Source organism: Yarrowia lipolytica, chromosome 1F, assembly GCF_001761485.1.
Source record: "Yarrowia lipolytica chromosome 1F, complete sequence".
Lineage (NCBI taxonomy): Eukaryota > Fungi > Ascomycota > Dipodascomycetes > Dipodascales > Yarrowia > Yarrowia lipolytica.
In genome coordinates, this window is record NC_090775.1 from 2,927,308 (window position 1) to 2,941,751 (window position 14,444).

The 14,444-nt window shown below is 48.2% G+C and overlaps 5 protein-coding genes across 5 annotated transcripts; 3 read left to right on the forward strand and 2 right to left on the reverse strand.

Moving 5' to 3' along the window:
* Positions 1 to 2,853: 2,853 nt before the first annotated feature.
* YALI1_F29301g (uncharacterized protein) lies at positions 2,854 to 3,732 on the forward strand (the record flags this gene model as incomplete). Its single annotated transcript, XM_505737.3, has 1 exon — positions 2,854 to 3,732. The coding sequence occupies one exon, from the start codon at positions 2,854 to 2,856 to the stop codon at positions 3,730 to 3,732; it is 879 nt and encodes a 292-aa protein (XP_505737.1).
* A 759-nt stretch (positions 3,733 to 4,491) lies between these two features.
* YALI1_F29317g (uncharacterized protein) lies at positions 4,492 to 5,071 on the forward strand (the record flags this gene model as incomplete). Its single annotated transcript, XM_505738.3, has 2 exons — positions 4,492 to 4,532; positions 4,777 to 5,071. The coding sequence occupies 2 exons, from the start codon at positions 4,492 to 4,494 to the stop codon at positions 5,069 to 5,071; spliced, it is 336 nt and encodes a 111-aa protein (XP_505738.1).
* Positions 5,072 to 5,834: 763 nt separating this feature from the next.
* YALI1_F29356g (uncharacterized protein) lies at positions 5,835 to 9,040 on the reverse strand (the record flags this gene model as incomplete). Its single annotated transcript, XM_505739.3, has 2 exons — positions 5,835 to 8,386; positions 8,785 to 9,040. 2 exons carry the CDS (start codon positions 9,038 to 9,040, stop codon positions 5,835 to 5,837), a joined length of 2,808 nt encoding a protein of 935 aa, XP_505739.3.
* Positions 9,041 to 10,161: 1,121 nt separating this feature from the next.
* Positions 10,162 to 10,853, reverse strand: YALI1_F29380g (uncharacterized protein; the record flags this gene model as incomplete). Its single annotated transcript, XM_068283462.1, has 2 exons — positions 10,162 to 10,693; positions 10,741 to 10,853. The coding sequence occupies 2 exons, from the start codon at positions 10,851 to 10,853 to the stop codon at positions 10,162 to 10,164; spliced, it is 645 nt and encodes a 214-aa protein (XP_068139563.1).
* A 1,399-nt stretch (positions 10,854 to 12,252) lies between these two features.
* On the forward strand, positions 12,253 to 12,987 carry YALI1_F29395g (uncharacterized protein; the record flags this gene model as incomplete). Its single annotated transcript, XM_505740.3, has 1 exon — positions 12,253 to 12,987. The coding sequence occupies one exon, from the start codon at positions 12,253 to 12,255 to the stop codon at positions 12,985 to 12,987; it is 735 nt and encodes a 244-aa protein (XP_505740.1).
* Between the last annotated feature and the right edge of the window lie 1,457 nt (positions 12,988 to 14,444).

Here is a 14,444-nt window from a genome sequence, read left to right on the forward strand (position 1 = left end):
TCCTCAAAAGTCCTATCTAAAGCCTAGTCTTCTCCCCTCAAACGTACAAGAACTAGCAGTACGAGGCCCTGATCTTGAATTATTCAATCCGGGCCGTGAAAGCTGTGCAGTATTAGTACCCTCGCACGAGGGTGTCTGTAAAAGTTGCAGTCTGATTGGGGACAGCACCAACAAAAAGAAACAAGGTCCTAATATAACAGGGTGATCCTCTCGGACGTAATCTGAGCCCCACAGCTATCCCTTTCCAACTTTCAAAGGGATAGCCTCGGTATTTACTTATTGAACGAATTAGCAGACTTCGGCCGGGTGGTCCACATGACCTATACTACGGGTCTCACACTGATTTTCTTCTCCGAGGTAGTTGTCAATTGAATTCCTCGTCTCTCTATTTATATCTCTAGAGTTCACATACCGGCTTCTGCTATCATACATACTGCGTAATTACATCGAATTCATGCAGCCCTTAATATTCCCCGGGCCATGAAAAGTTTGGTATATTATGTCAGACCTGCCTTCAAATATTACACTGGAACTACTAGTACTGTACCGCACAATGCGCAAACATAGTCTCTTTCGCCAGACGTGCCCCCTAGAACTACCCAATCCAGGAATATTGGACTTATTCTGGGCTTGTTGCTCTCTTTTTTTTATAGCACAACCCTAGCGATAAAGAACCCCCTACGGAAGGAAAAGGGAACCAAAGATCCGCCAAATATGTAACCCCCAGCATTTTAGATAGCTCGTATACCCCTGTGGATTGCACCTTTAGTTCGTGGTGAATGTCTCTGACACACTAACCATATTTGCCTATCGAACCTAGTTTTGGGAGGTGAGCGGGCATGCACACATGTTCACTAGTGCATGAAATATGCACCATCAGGTGATAATGTCCCGACCTGTCATGGCGGATTGAGCATCCAAACAAACAAACAATGGAGTGATCGAGGTTGATGGCTTAATCTAGGTTATTTTTATGTCGAATTTAGTCTGTTATGCCACTGAATAGTTTTACGTCTTCTTTTTTTCTTTGCAAAATGTATCTGTGCTGTTTTTAATTAACGAATTAGTGTTCAATCACAGTATGTACGTAGTGGGGGGGTTCATATGTGCCGTCTGTACGATACAACACCTTAGCGTAAAACATCTTTGTGTGCTGCAACATCATGGTCTGCTCTTGTTGTTATATTGAATGTATCTTGAGTTGAGTACGAGAAATACGACGTCCAGTCGTATGCGACACAGTTGGGTCTCAGACGGCACTATTGGCCGGTCCAAAATAGCGGGTAGACGCGCCAGTAGCTTCCGTTTGGGAGGCAGGAGTCGAGAATTACGATATTATATTATTTTCCAGCCGTAGCCTTCTCCAGTAGAAGTCTTGGCGTTTTAGACCAGGTGTAGCGTGACCGAAGTCACGATCTACTCGAGAGTTCTACTTCTTCTGCGCAACCTGTCTGCACAGTTAGCTCTCCCTTCTGTGGGAGTACGAGACATGGTAGCCCCGGCAATGACATGCTAAGGTGGATCTGAGACATCCTTATTTGGATCAGCTGTTCATACTGTAATTGTCAATGTGCTCGCTTTTGGAGCGTTATTATTGACTCTACGGAGTCTTGTCCAGAATACTATGGTGTTCACCTTGGCTCAACTTGCAGCGGTATTGGTGGTGGGATACGTTCCAAAAAGGAGATAATTTTTCTTAGTGATGTAGTTATTACCGGATACGTCTGATCCCTACACCTGTTTTACCTTGGGAGACTTGCCGTGCGTGTCATCTCTTCGTATTCTTTGGTGTCCGTAAAATCTGGTGCATCCGCTGGCTTGTGCTCCAAATACGTGTTGCGAGCCGCAGTGCCATATATCGAAAGAAGAAAAGGAATAGATTTATTAATACTTTTTTAATTACGGATGTGATAGCATGTCTTTGCACAATTCGTCCTTTTAAAAAGGCGGATGGCTGTCCGTAAAACCGATATACAAAGATCACAGGATTCTACCAATGCAAGGAATTGAAACAGATACCACCATTGATTCTTAGAGACAAACCAATTTTCTGACAATGGACAAAAAAGCATTTATAACATTACTTTAGCTGTCTGAGAGAGATTATCGTGGAAGGATGTTGGTCAAACGTACATACTGTAGCTCCAATTGTTGTATATTACCCTTCTAAACATTTTGATCTGCTAATCTTTATGACCATTGGTTGTTCTCAAGTATTTTTACAATGAATCCCATAGCAATCATAAATGCACCAGCCATCTTCACTGTTCACCCCTTTGCACCTCAAAGATATCTGTCAAGTAGCTCCTCAACACTACTGTCAACAAATACATAGAGTTACTTAACTTGAGTGTAAAGCATAACGTCCCCCAGATACTAGACTTGTTCCGGATGCAACTGGCTCACAAAATTTGGCATAACTCGTTGAGCCTTTCTCTATTCACTTATCAGCTCTTCATTCTTCCAGATCATCTTTCATACATGTTCCACGCTATATCCCAAACATGCCCACCCAACAACGATCCTTAACCGATTATTCTTCCTAGACATGACCCTTCAGGTCCCTCAATTGCACCCCAAAATGTCTGAAAGTCGGCACATGTACATTATCGCATACTTTAACTACAACAAACTACCTTCTACCCTCCCAGCCCTTTCCAAATCACATCTACAAGGCCCCGAAAAAGCTCCGCCGAAAAAACGCCGCTCAAAGGTCGGCTTTCGGTTAAGCTCCATGCACTCCACATTTCAACTTTATCTGGAGTAAAGAGATATATAGCCAGAGTGTTTTATCCTACTTAGTACGGTACCCATAACCACTATCAACATCACGTCACACACACACAATTCACAATGCTCCGAACAATCTCCAGAACCCGGACCATGGTCCCCAGCCGACATTTGATCTCATACAGATTCTTCTCCGACGTGTCCACGACCAAGGGAGAGACGTTCACTCTGACCAAACACTTTTTGGATGCCTCCAATACCGCCCACATTGCCGTCTACTCGCTCAACCGGCCCGAGGCCATGAACTCCATCTCCAAGAAGCTTCTGGAGGAATTTGAGACCTACATCAACTCGCTGGCAGCCGAAGGACGTCATCAGAATGTCACCAACACTCGTGCTCTGATTCTGAGCTCGGAGCTGCCCAAGGTTTTCTGTGCTGGAGCAGATCTCAAGGAGCGAAAGACATTTACTGATGCTGACACCGCTGCCTTCCTTAACAAGCTCAATGGCACTCTCGACACCATCCAGAGCCTGCACATGCCCACTATCACTGCCATTCAGGGCTTTGCCCTCGGAGGAGGCGCTGAGATCTCCCTGGCTACAGACTTCCGAGTTCTGTCTGATGTGGCCCAATTTGGTCTGCCCGAGACCCGTTTGGCAATCTTGCCTGGCGCTGGAGGAACCAAGCGACTCCCCAAGCTGATTGGATACTCTCGAGCTCTTGATCTGGTGCTCACTGGACGACGAGTAAAGGCCGACGAGGCTCTCCATCTTGGTATTGCCAACCGAACCGGCGAGAACGCCCTCGAGACTGCCCTTGAAATGGCTAAGCTCATCTGTGAGGGAGGACCCATTGCGATCAATGCGGCAAAGATGGCTGTTCGAGGCCAGTCCAAGGAGTGGGAGATCGCCGCCTACAACAAGGTGGTCAATTCGGAAGACAAGTTCGAGGCTCTGTCGGCATTCAAGGAAAAGCGAAAGCCCATTTTCAAGGGTCGATAAGAAGTAGACAAACGAGTGATGATGAGTGAGACGATGAGTGAGATGGCGAGTCGAATGATGAACTCGAAGTAAAAATGACTATATATGATTTAATTTGGAGAGTCGGTAGTGGTACTCGGCGGTGGTACTTCTAGATATCGGAACAATTAACATCAGTTGGTGATCAATCCATACATACTACAAGAAAAAGGGGTTGATGTACAACAGCTACCCAACACTTAGGGTATCAAGCCCGTTCACTAGAATACGTCACATACAGAAATCATAAAATGACTATATTGGAAGTCTTACAGTATGTACTATATGGGTACAAGTACAGTATGTACTGCTTCATTTGATAAACTGATCTACAAATACAGAGGTGACGTTTATTTTTGTCTTCTCCTATTAATAGTTGGTATTACCATATACTTACTGACACTTTTCTTGTTGACTATTGTTCAGCTGAAGTCCCAAGTAATATCCGACCTAGCCCCTCACGTCTAGCTGAAACTTATTAAACCACTCAACAAACAGCATCTTCCATATCAGCAGCAAGAATAATGGAAATATCATCATCATGACGAATTTAGGTAAAGAGCAAATATACAAAAACTGTTATACTGCTCTTTTTTCATCCAACTAAGAATTTCATATATACTGTACCTTGTCCTTCCACGCACCTCCTACAGCCCCTTATGATGAGTAAGCAGATTAGGGTTACCCTCTTCCTGCCATGTATCTTCTCCTCCCTCCCATATAAATACGGATTACAGCAACATGAGTACCCCTCCTTATTACAACATCTACCGGGTCAGCAGGTGAGTTTAGCAGAGTTATTGGATGGGACAGGCCCGAGATGAATACTATGTCTTTTCCAGCTTCATTCCTTGCTATTTGACTGATTTTTCATGACATGTTGCGAGGTCCGGCAGTGCAGTCATGGATACCTAAGGACAATAGAGGGAACGGCAGTGACGATGTCACAGTCATGACACTACTTATTCCATCCTATACGATATGTCCACCCGGTAACCACCACAGACCCCGGCTATACTAACGCAGCATAGGAACAGCTCTCACGGAGGCCCTGGATGAGCTGATTCGAGATAGCACGATCCCGCCACAGCTGGCGCTTAAGGTGGTGGAGGTGTTTGACCGGGTCATGGCCGACACTCTGCGAAATGATGTGCGCAATCGAATGTCCTTCAAGGGCGAATTGCATACCTACCGAGGGCTGGAGGACGTGTGGACGTTCATCATCCGACGGGTGGTGTTCAAGATGGACAACAATGACGTGGTCAACGCCGACAAGATCAAGATTGTTACCTGTAATGCCCGGAAGGCCGGTGATGCGTAAGTGTCACCGTTTACCAAGCGTTCTCATGACGTTGTCTTTTTTGTGCCATGAGAATGCTCAAGCGGTCAGAGTGAAGGACATGCAGACCAGGCACACAAACCCCTGGCATTTGTTTCTTTGCGTCTAACGTCTGATGTCCGTTCAGAGTGATTCTCCTCTATATAGTACCCCACTTGATTCTGCACTTTGAGTAAAAAGTTCTCGGTGCAAGAGATAATATATGTTTGGTTTTATCAGAGCTCTAAAGAGAGCGATACAAGTTGATTGATTGAGTGTTATTAGATACAGTCTGTACTGTAGTTATTGGACAGTATGTACAGTATGTACAGTAGCTGCTGGTTCAGGGACCATACTGATTCGTTCCGTAGAGTTGCCTAATCAAGGCTGCACTGTACATACTGGACTTGTATGTCTCAGTGGCTGGAAGAGTGTCCGTCTCTAGAGGACCACTCACCCAGCCTCAATTCTCTACAAGTACTGTGTTTATTGTAGTGTAGATAGACACTCGTAGTAACGCCGCATGTTTATGTAATCAGGTCATCTAAGGAAGTTCCTATGTTGTCATAATTAAGTCAACAAGGCGGCAGAAGACATTACTCAAGTACACAGTATGTACAGTATCGAGCAAGTGCCGGTACAGTACTGTACGTAGCATGCTCACAAACATTTTTTTATCAGTTCAGTGTATACAGTGTACAAGCCTTCGTTCACATTTTGTCATATTTCGTTAAAGTACAGAAAATTAAATACAGGTGACCCATTTCTAAATAACCATGGATCGGTAGTGAGGCTGCGTCTGGCCTTGGGGTCCGCCGGGAGGTCCCTGAGGAGGCCGTCCCTGGCCCTGCTGACCAGGAGGCCCACCAGGGCCTCGAGGACCCATCATATGAGGTGGAGGTCCGCCCTGATGACCAGGAGGAGGTCCTCCAAAGTTCTGCTGCTGTCCAGGAGGAATGGCAGATCGAGGCTGAGGTCGATGAATGCCTCCAGGAGGTCCACCAGGTCCACCAGGACCAGGACCAGGACCATAAGCGCCAGGACCCCCAGGTCCACCAGGGCCGCCATGTCGAGGAGGCTGGGGAGCCCCTTGGTAACCCTGAGGGGGAGGACCTTGCTGGAATTGGCCGGGGGGACCTTGAGGTCGTCCCTGAGGAGGTCCCTGGTGTCCCTGAGGAGGTCCCTGGTGTCCCTGAGGGGGTCCCTGAGGTCTTCCCTGGTTGGGAGGGCCGCCAGGTCCACCGAAACCGTTAGGAGGAGGACCTCGGAAGTTGCCAGCGGGCGAATGGGATCGCTGGGGCTGGACAGCCGGCATCTGGGGAGAAGAAGGTCGGCCCTGTTGCTGAGCGTAGGGAGCAGAGGGGCCATAGTTTCGACCGGGATGGCCCTGGCCGTGGGCACCACCCTGAGGGCCGCCATAAGGTCGTTCCTGGGGCTGCTGTCGAGGAGGAGGCTGCTGTCGCGCAAACTGGGAGCCGGGATTGCCAGCCTGAGGACCGGGACCTGCGTTTCCGGCAGGAGGGCCCTGAGGAGCACCGTTAGCACCCATTCCCTGTCGCTGGAAGCCGTGGGGAGGAGGTTGGGGACTGTTACCATTCTGAGCAGGTCCTCGGGACCGCTGAGAGAAGCCAGAAGAAGAGGAGTTGTTGGCCACGGAGTACATGGAGTTGTTGTTAGCATTCTGGCCGCTGGATACGCCATTGGGTGCGGCCTGGACGGTGGGAGTCTTAGGCTGGGTGGCGTTGGTCTGGATGGACAGCTTGCTCATGTCCTCAGTAGGGTCTCGAGTGCCGAAAATGGACTCTCGGATATCAGCTCGGGTGTCGCCTCGAGAAACATCTCGGATGTCACCCCGAGAGCCCTTGTGGTTGAGGTTGGGGCCATCAACGGCTCGTCCGTAGCTGTCCTCATCCATAAACGCACCAGAAGTGGGGTATGGGAGTTGGGGCGACTTAGGGTCGGTGGACTTGCCAATGGAGGGCAACAGGGTGTTGGGCTTGGCTCCGTCGCTTACGTGACGCTCGTGAGTTCGAGGCACCTGCAGAGAAGCACCGCCAGTGGGAGCCTTCGGTAGAGGGTGGCCATTGTCCTCGGGGACTGGTCCAAACGTCATGTTGGGATCCCGCTGGGGAATCTCCCGTCGCGGGGGCTCCCGCAAATGTTCACGTGACCTTGCCGGAGAGTTGGGCTGCGACACAGAACGGTCCTTGCCGAACACATTGGGAGGGATGGCCAAGGACGGCGAGTTGCCTCCAGATCCGATACCGGAGCCGATAGAGGAGACTCGTCGGGAGGCGAGACCGCCAGAGCCCTTGTAGCCAGTGGACATCTTTCGAGACAGAATCTCCTTAATGTTTTTGGTCCACATGGCAGGAGACCAGGACTCGGATCCAGAGACACCGACGAGCATGAGAATGTCAGCGAGCTCAAGATAATTGACGCGGGGAAGTGTGGGCATACCAAACAGAAGCGACCGCTGGTCGGTCTTATCGGCGTTAAGACGGACAGGTCGACCATAGAGCTTGAAAGCATCAAATACAGGGACAAGGAATCGGATCAGGGTCTCAAAACCAAGCACACCGGCATGCTGCTCGGGCATAAGGAACACAGAAGCGTCCTTAGCACCCTCAACGTCGTCAAAGGTAACAGTTCCATCAATCTTGAACAGCGTCGAGTTGTTGATAAGCATGGGAGACGAGGGGTAGATGGCGTAAGCGGACTGAGCGACTGTGATCTTGGCAAGCGGTGGCTTCTTGACCTTCTTCTTGTCTTCGTAAAAGGATACAGTGCCGTAAGCCTCATAGCCCTTCTTCTTGGCCTTAGACTTGACCTTGGGGTCGACGGGAGCCACAATGGTCCAGCATCGTTTCCAAGGCATGCCAGGGCCAAATCGCACAGACACCCAGTCTTCGTGAGCGAACCGGGTCTCAGCCAAAAGAGTTCGGATACCGTTGAGCTGTCGGCCCTTGGCAGAAAGAAGACCACCAGTGTAGGCCTCCTGGAGAGAGGAATACTCAAATTGCGACAGTCTGAGGGCAGAAGACCACTCCTGCAGCAGCTTCTGGGACGAAAACTGCAGCAGGTATCTGTTTTTCAGCGTTGTGGAAAGCACAATAATGTTTTGCAGGTCTCCGTTGGGAGAAGGGAGCGTCAAGATGGACTTGAACGTGGCGTCGGTGACGTTGATGTATGAGGGCTTGAGCTTTGCGAGGCCGTCCTTGTGTCTATCGAGCTCTTCGGCGTCCCAGATGGACATGACGGTTCCCTGGAGTCTGCCGTAGACCTCTACCCATTTTCGATCGTTGACTGGTTTTCCATCTGTGTTAGTGTGCACTAATTCAAGAATACAGAACAAGCCACGTTAGTGCGGGGAAAAGACTGAGAGATATTGTGGCATAAATATTATGAGGTATTTACCACCACCATCCGTGTCTCGACGACGACTTGAGATGTGTTTGGACACACGGCGATTATCACACACGGCGATTATCACACGGCGATATCGCGAACCTTAAGAGATTAAATGCAAACAAACAAAACGATTGCATGCAAAAGTTGGGATGACAAAAAGTGCGTAATGAGGTATCGCAATGAGGCCGAAATAGAGGACTGGAATAGTCATCGTGGAGTAGCTATTGTAGAAAGACCACCGTGGTATCCCTCTCTGTATCTCATCAGGCCTTGTTCCTTGTTCCTTCTCCGTCTTCAATACTCACCCTTGTTCAAATCATTTAACAGCATGTAGTAGCCCTCGAAATAAACCCGTTCCTTCTGGGCCGCCAGGAGCGTGAGAATGGGGATCATCTCTGGGGGCGTATCCTTGTCGAGTTCTAGCCCCAGAGAGGCTGCTGACCCGCTTCGAACCCGACCCTGAGGCGAGCTCGGCGAAGACGACCGGCTGTTTTGAACCTGGGCCATCATGGGGGTTCTTGGGCCCGAGTTGTAGGACCCCAACGAGCTATTGCTATCCATGGTGCTCTTTTTGTGTCGGTTTAGGAGGCTTTTGTGTGCTGTGTTGTGGGGTGTAAGAGGGTGAGGTGTTTGTCTGTGGTGTCACTGTGCGGTCGTGTGTTATGACACTTGTGAGATGTGTGCGCTGTGCTTGTGGCGGGTACAGTAGCGTCAGTGTAGTGTGTCGTGGAGACAAAAGTTCGGTGTTCAGCGAGAGATGGGGGTCAAGTCAGGCCGCTGTTTATCTAAAAAGCTTGCAAGGCTGTGCAAGCTAAGACAGGCGGTTAGAAGAGTAGTTGAAGTTGCACTTTGGTCAGGGTCAGACCGCAGATCGATGCAGATAGTGTTGATGTAAACGGAAGGCGCAAGTGAGGCTAAATATGCAATCGTCCCAGACAAGGGGTGGTTCTGTCTAAAGATAGCAGTAACGCTGTTTATTAGCTTCCCAGCGTTACAGAGTGAGCGAGGATGATGTGGTAGCGTTATGTGGGTACTGCGTGTGGCAGATATCCTTCTGTAGTTTGTGTGTGTGTGGATATTGTCTCCGTCTTTGGAGGCTGTCATTACACACTCATTCTCCCACTGTTATGTTCGACACTGTTATGGTGCCAAGGTTCGGTGCTTAAAATAGACAGCCAAGACGGCATTACAAAGACCGAGGTGGTTATGCGGACTGGCGACGTCATAGACGAGCAAATTCGTCGGGAAATGGGCGAAGATGCGGGGTCCGGCCGTTATTTTTGTTGGCCATCCCGTCCACGATAGTCAGCCTCGACCCCCACGGGCGATCACAACAGGGTGTGAAAAATCGCGTGCCCAACCCAAAAGTAAAACCATGGGGCTGAGTTCGGTTCCGACCCGATGCAAACGACGTCACATGACCACCCACGAGGGTAACATGAGGGAGTGCACGAGATAACATGTGCATTCGGAGCAAATATATAGCCGAGGCGACGTTATTAAATGAACATGGACAGGCTGTTAGGCAAAGACATGGTACAAACCGGAACACTACGGTATGTACGGAACCATTACATACCGTCTGCCGCTTGCCCCACTGATTGCTCAGTGCAACTCTCCCACTCGATCCTGTCGACAAAGAAGAAGAGAGCATAGACTCTGGCCGTTGAAACAGGGCTGTGCTAGATCAGATACGATGAGAGCGGAGCCCAAGAATGCACATATAGCTCTGGCGGGGTACAGACAGCCAATAGTTTGGGGTCTGAGCACTCGGCGACGGATGTGCTCTTCATACACCTTGCTTGCGTGTAACCAGCCGTAAACTCTTGATAGCTATATGCTTTTCTGGCCAACTGTTGGCAAGGACAGAAGTGAGCATAATACCCGTAAGTGTGAAGAAAATACAGACCAACCCACGATGTATCGTCCACACTATTGGGACTGTATGTACCGGTGCTTGCAATAGCGAACGGGATGAATACTCGTACGTATAGCAACAGCAAAAAGAAAAAGTCTGTGAATTCACCAGCCACCAACCCCATCCGGCCTTGTTTCAAAGAAAGAACACACGCACAAGTACGTACAGTAATAGCAACTCGCTGGTGCTTGATGAAGCAACCAGCAATAGTTAATACTTGACAGCAAGAACGGGCACAAGTAGCAAGTCTTGGAGGGTGGAGCCGTATAAAATAACATGGCGCCTTAATCGCGGACCTTGGCACTGCTCCTCGTCCACTGTCCACTGTCAATCTCCGGGCAACCCCGCTTGGCAAAAAAAGAAAAATATGGAGGTATAAAACTCAGCCTCGTTTGATGTAAGGGCTCTCGCTCGTATCATGCTCACCATTTGGGTGGGTCTTTGGCACCTACGCATTTTAGAATTCAGAGTAGTTTGGAAGACAAGTAGAGCAAAAGGACATGTGGAGGTGCTGGAGGGGCGGTGGTGGGTTGAGAGTAAAAGGGAGGGAAGAGTTCACCATTTGCAGTTCCTTCGCGTATAAAATTTCAGCCGTCTCCAAAGTCGACCAGCGCTTAATTTAATGTCTGAAAGTACATATTTGTCAACCCTAAAAATCTCACGAATTTTTAGACTGCACGATATGACGGTTGACGTGGAAACAGGTACTCATACTCGTACAGTTCCGTGATAGGTATATTTAGACATCATTTGATTGTGTAAGCTGTTCTGGCTTCAGTGAGCGGTTAGTCAGCCTTTTGGTTCTTAACTAAGTTGTCTGTGTTGAGAGAAAAAAATTGAACTTTTATATAACAAATACATTAACGACGACTTACCTATCACTTGCTGGGAAGCGTTCCGATAAACCAGACTCTTCTCTCTACAGTAACAGAGAGACTCATCAGGAGAGTCTCCGCACCCTCGTGGAGGATTCGACTGAGCACGCCCTCAGGTTGACAAATTCAGCTGAGTGAATTGCCCCTCAGAATGGAAACTACTGGTTTGTCACCCACGTCACGGTTTTCCATTCAACAGTCTGTACTTGAGGTTCAGCGACGTGCCGATATGATTATAATTATCAATGAAGCTGTGGGTTGATCTTGCTAAATGGTTCATTTAATTATCAACAGTCGCTTCCAACAATAGGCCTGGTGCTTCTCTACAAAACTAACAGTAGATGCTACTGTTAGCTGATCCCAGTTACCAGTTGTACTTTACACCAATCAACTCATTCAGCTCTACACTCATATACGCTTCTTCCACTTTAGCTAATATTATTGACAGAGGCAGTCTCGAAATTAATAGTGACTTAATTCGCCATTCTCGAACGCATGCTTTTAGCAACCCTGGAACTCGGGACAACGGAAACAGGTTCGAAACGCTCTGGATCAAAATTGAGACTCCAAAATCACATGTTCAAGTGTGCCACATCACCCATGGTCACGTGGGATAGCAACGCTTGCTAAAGTAGGTACATGAATATGCCGTATGCCTACATGACCATGCGTATCTCATCTCGGTTGCTAACTCTATCTACCGAGGTTATCGAGGTGAAATGGGATCTTTCAAGGATAGTAATCGCTGTTGGGACTTAAATAACGACTTAACCCCTCACAATTGATTCATTATTTCAGCTTACAGAGGTCCATTTCCCAGTTTCGAGCCAATTGTGTGCTGCTGCCTCGTATGTCTGTATGCAGCAGCAACCAACTAAAGCAAAGCTCGAGCTATTTGAACTATACCTGTGGAGTGAGAGTATATATAGTGTGTCTCGGTGGCCAATTAATCGTCTCCAACTTACAAACACAAATACACAATGCTTCGAACCACTCTAAGAACTTCTCGAGTTCTGTCTGCCCGACAGTTCACCGTTGCCTCTCGTCTTCAGCAGGATCCTCTCAAGAAGGCTGCCAGCGATGCTTACGACACTGTCAACAAGGCTGCTCTGAAGGGAATTGATCTGGCTCAGGATGCCGCTGATGCTACCAAGAAGGCTGCTGACCAGGCCAAGTCCAAGCTTGATTCTAACCAACTCGACGGGAAGATTAAGGAGGTTTGGGAGTCTGCCAAGGGCAAGGCTCAGGATCTTCAGTCTGAGGCTGAGGACAAGGCCCACGATCTCAAGGGCAAGGTCGATAACCAGTCTGGAGGACTCAAGGGAGAGGCCAAGGAGGCCTGGGGTGATGCCAAGGGCAAGGTCGAAGAACTCAAGGGCCAGGCCCAGGGTAAGGCTCAGGAGCTCAAGGGAGAAGCTAAGGACGCCATCAACAGCGGTAACACTGGTGATCTGAAGGGCAAGGCCAAGGAAGCTTGGGGAGATGCCAAGGGTAAGGCCCACGAGGTTGCTGGCGAGGCTAAGGGCAAGGCCCACGAGGTTGCTGGAGACGCCAAGAATGCTGCCAACAGCGGAAACGCTGGAGAGCTCCAGGGTAAGGCTAAGGAGGCCTGGGGTGAGGCAAAGGGTGATGCCAAGGATCTTGCCGGTAAGGCCAAGGGTAAGGCCGAGGAGCTCAAGGGCGACATTAAGGGTAAGGCCAAGGAGCATCTTTAGATGTCATTCCTTTCAAAAAGATGACATCTGAATAGGAATTCTAGCAGTTATATATTATAGGAATGATGGATATTGAATTAGAAAAGTAGAAAGTTGAGGAGTTAGCATCTAGTAGATCATTACAGTACCTCTAGCTTTTCTTCAATAGCGGTGTTCTTCGTTCCAGATGTAGAAGCTGTTAATATTGAACAATTTTGCTCTGTCTGTTTCTTTTGATAAACTGACATTGAACCATGGTATATTCCAGGTAGAATGATAACTCTCTATGCTCACTTGAGGCTGTGTCGACCTCTGCGTAGCTACACTGACTGGTCCCGAGGTGTACAAGTACAATGTCTATGGAACTAATGTAGTCAAGTTTGTATCAAATTGACGGTTTTTGTGTGAAAAATGAATGTGAATACACAAACCCTTGGTTACAGTAGCACTTTCCCTGACAGGCTCTGGGGCTTTACTGTACTTACTGCACAGACAGCAGTTCATCCGTACATTCAGAAGTAGCTTTGACCGGACTTACTACAAAACTGCTGTTCGGACTACAAATTTCTTATGAATTATCAAAAACATGGTATGTTAGGAATGCTAAATACCTACTCACGATTGAAAACATTTGGACATTCCGCGATATGGACATTCTGCGATATTGTCACTCTTGTACATAGTTGTGATAAGGTGGTGGGGTGCACAATCGAAGCTCAGTCTCACGAGTACGGCACGGTGTACTTGTACTTTTGGTAGCGCTTTTAATCCAATAACGTCCCCGTAGGGGACTGTTGAACTCCCCAGTAGTTTTTGTATCCGTTTATACAACTTCCGTGCGGCTACTCGAGTGGCACCTGCTCCTGCGTCAAAGGGATCCTCTGAGGCCTGAAGATTTTCGGTTGGCAGGATCCACTTTATGTCACTTTATGTATGCACTTGTGAGACGAGCTGTCTATTAGCCACTTCGAACGTTGGATTCTATTTGTAGTAGTTCGCCTGCACAACAAGTATCCACCAAGCCCTGGTTGCTTCTGCTGTCATCACAACCCCTGGTCTCACAAACAGGCTACTTGTAGCGGTGTGTCTGTGGCTTTTTTATTGTATTTGGGTTGCCTGATTGCCGCATATGTCATAGTAATATCTTTTGAGACAGCGGCAGTAGATATTTCCGTCTACCCATGTTCTTAGCTCCAAGAGAACACGAGTTGTAGAAGTACGAGTAAAAGTAGAGTGGTTGTAGAAAATTTGAAACGTACTGTACTTGTACAAGAGGTCGCATCGGTCTCCACATACGGGAAGGAGGGTCTTTACCGTCGTCTATATGAGTTCAATCTGCATGACATAATGGATGCTTGCCCACGAGTGGATCCAGAACAAGCACAGGTTGAAATAGAGATTTCACTCATACAGATACTCGTACTTGTACTCACTTAGAGTTCGTTTTCAAATCACACAAATACCGACTTTGTGTTCTT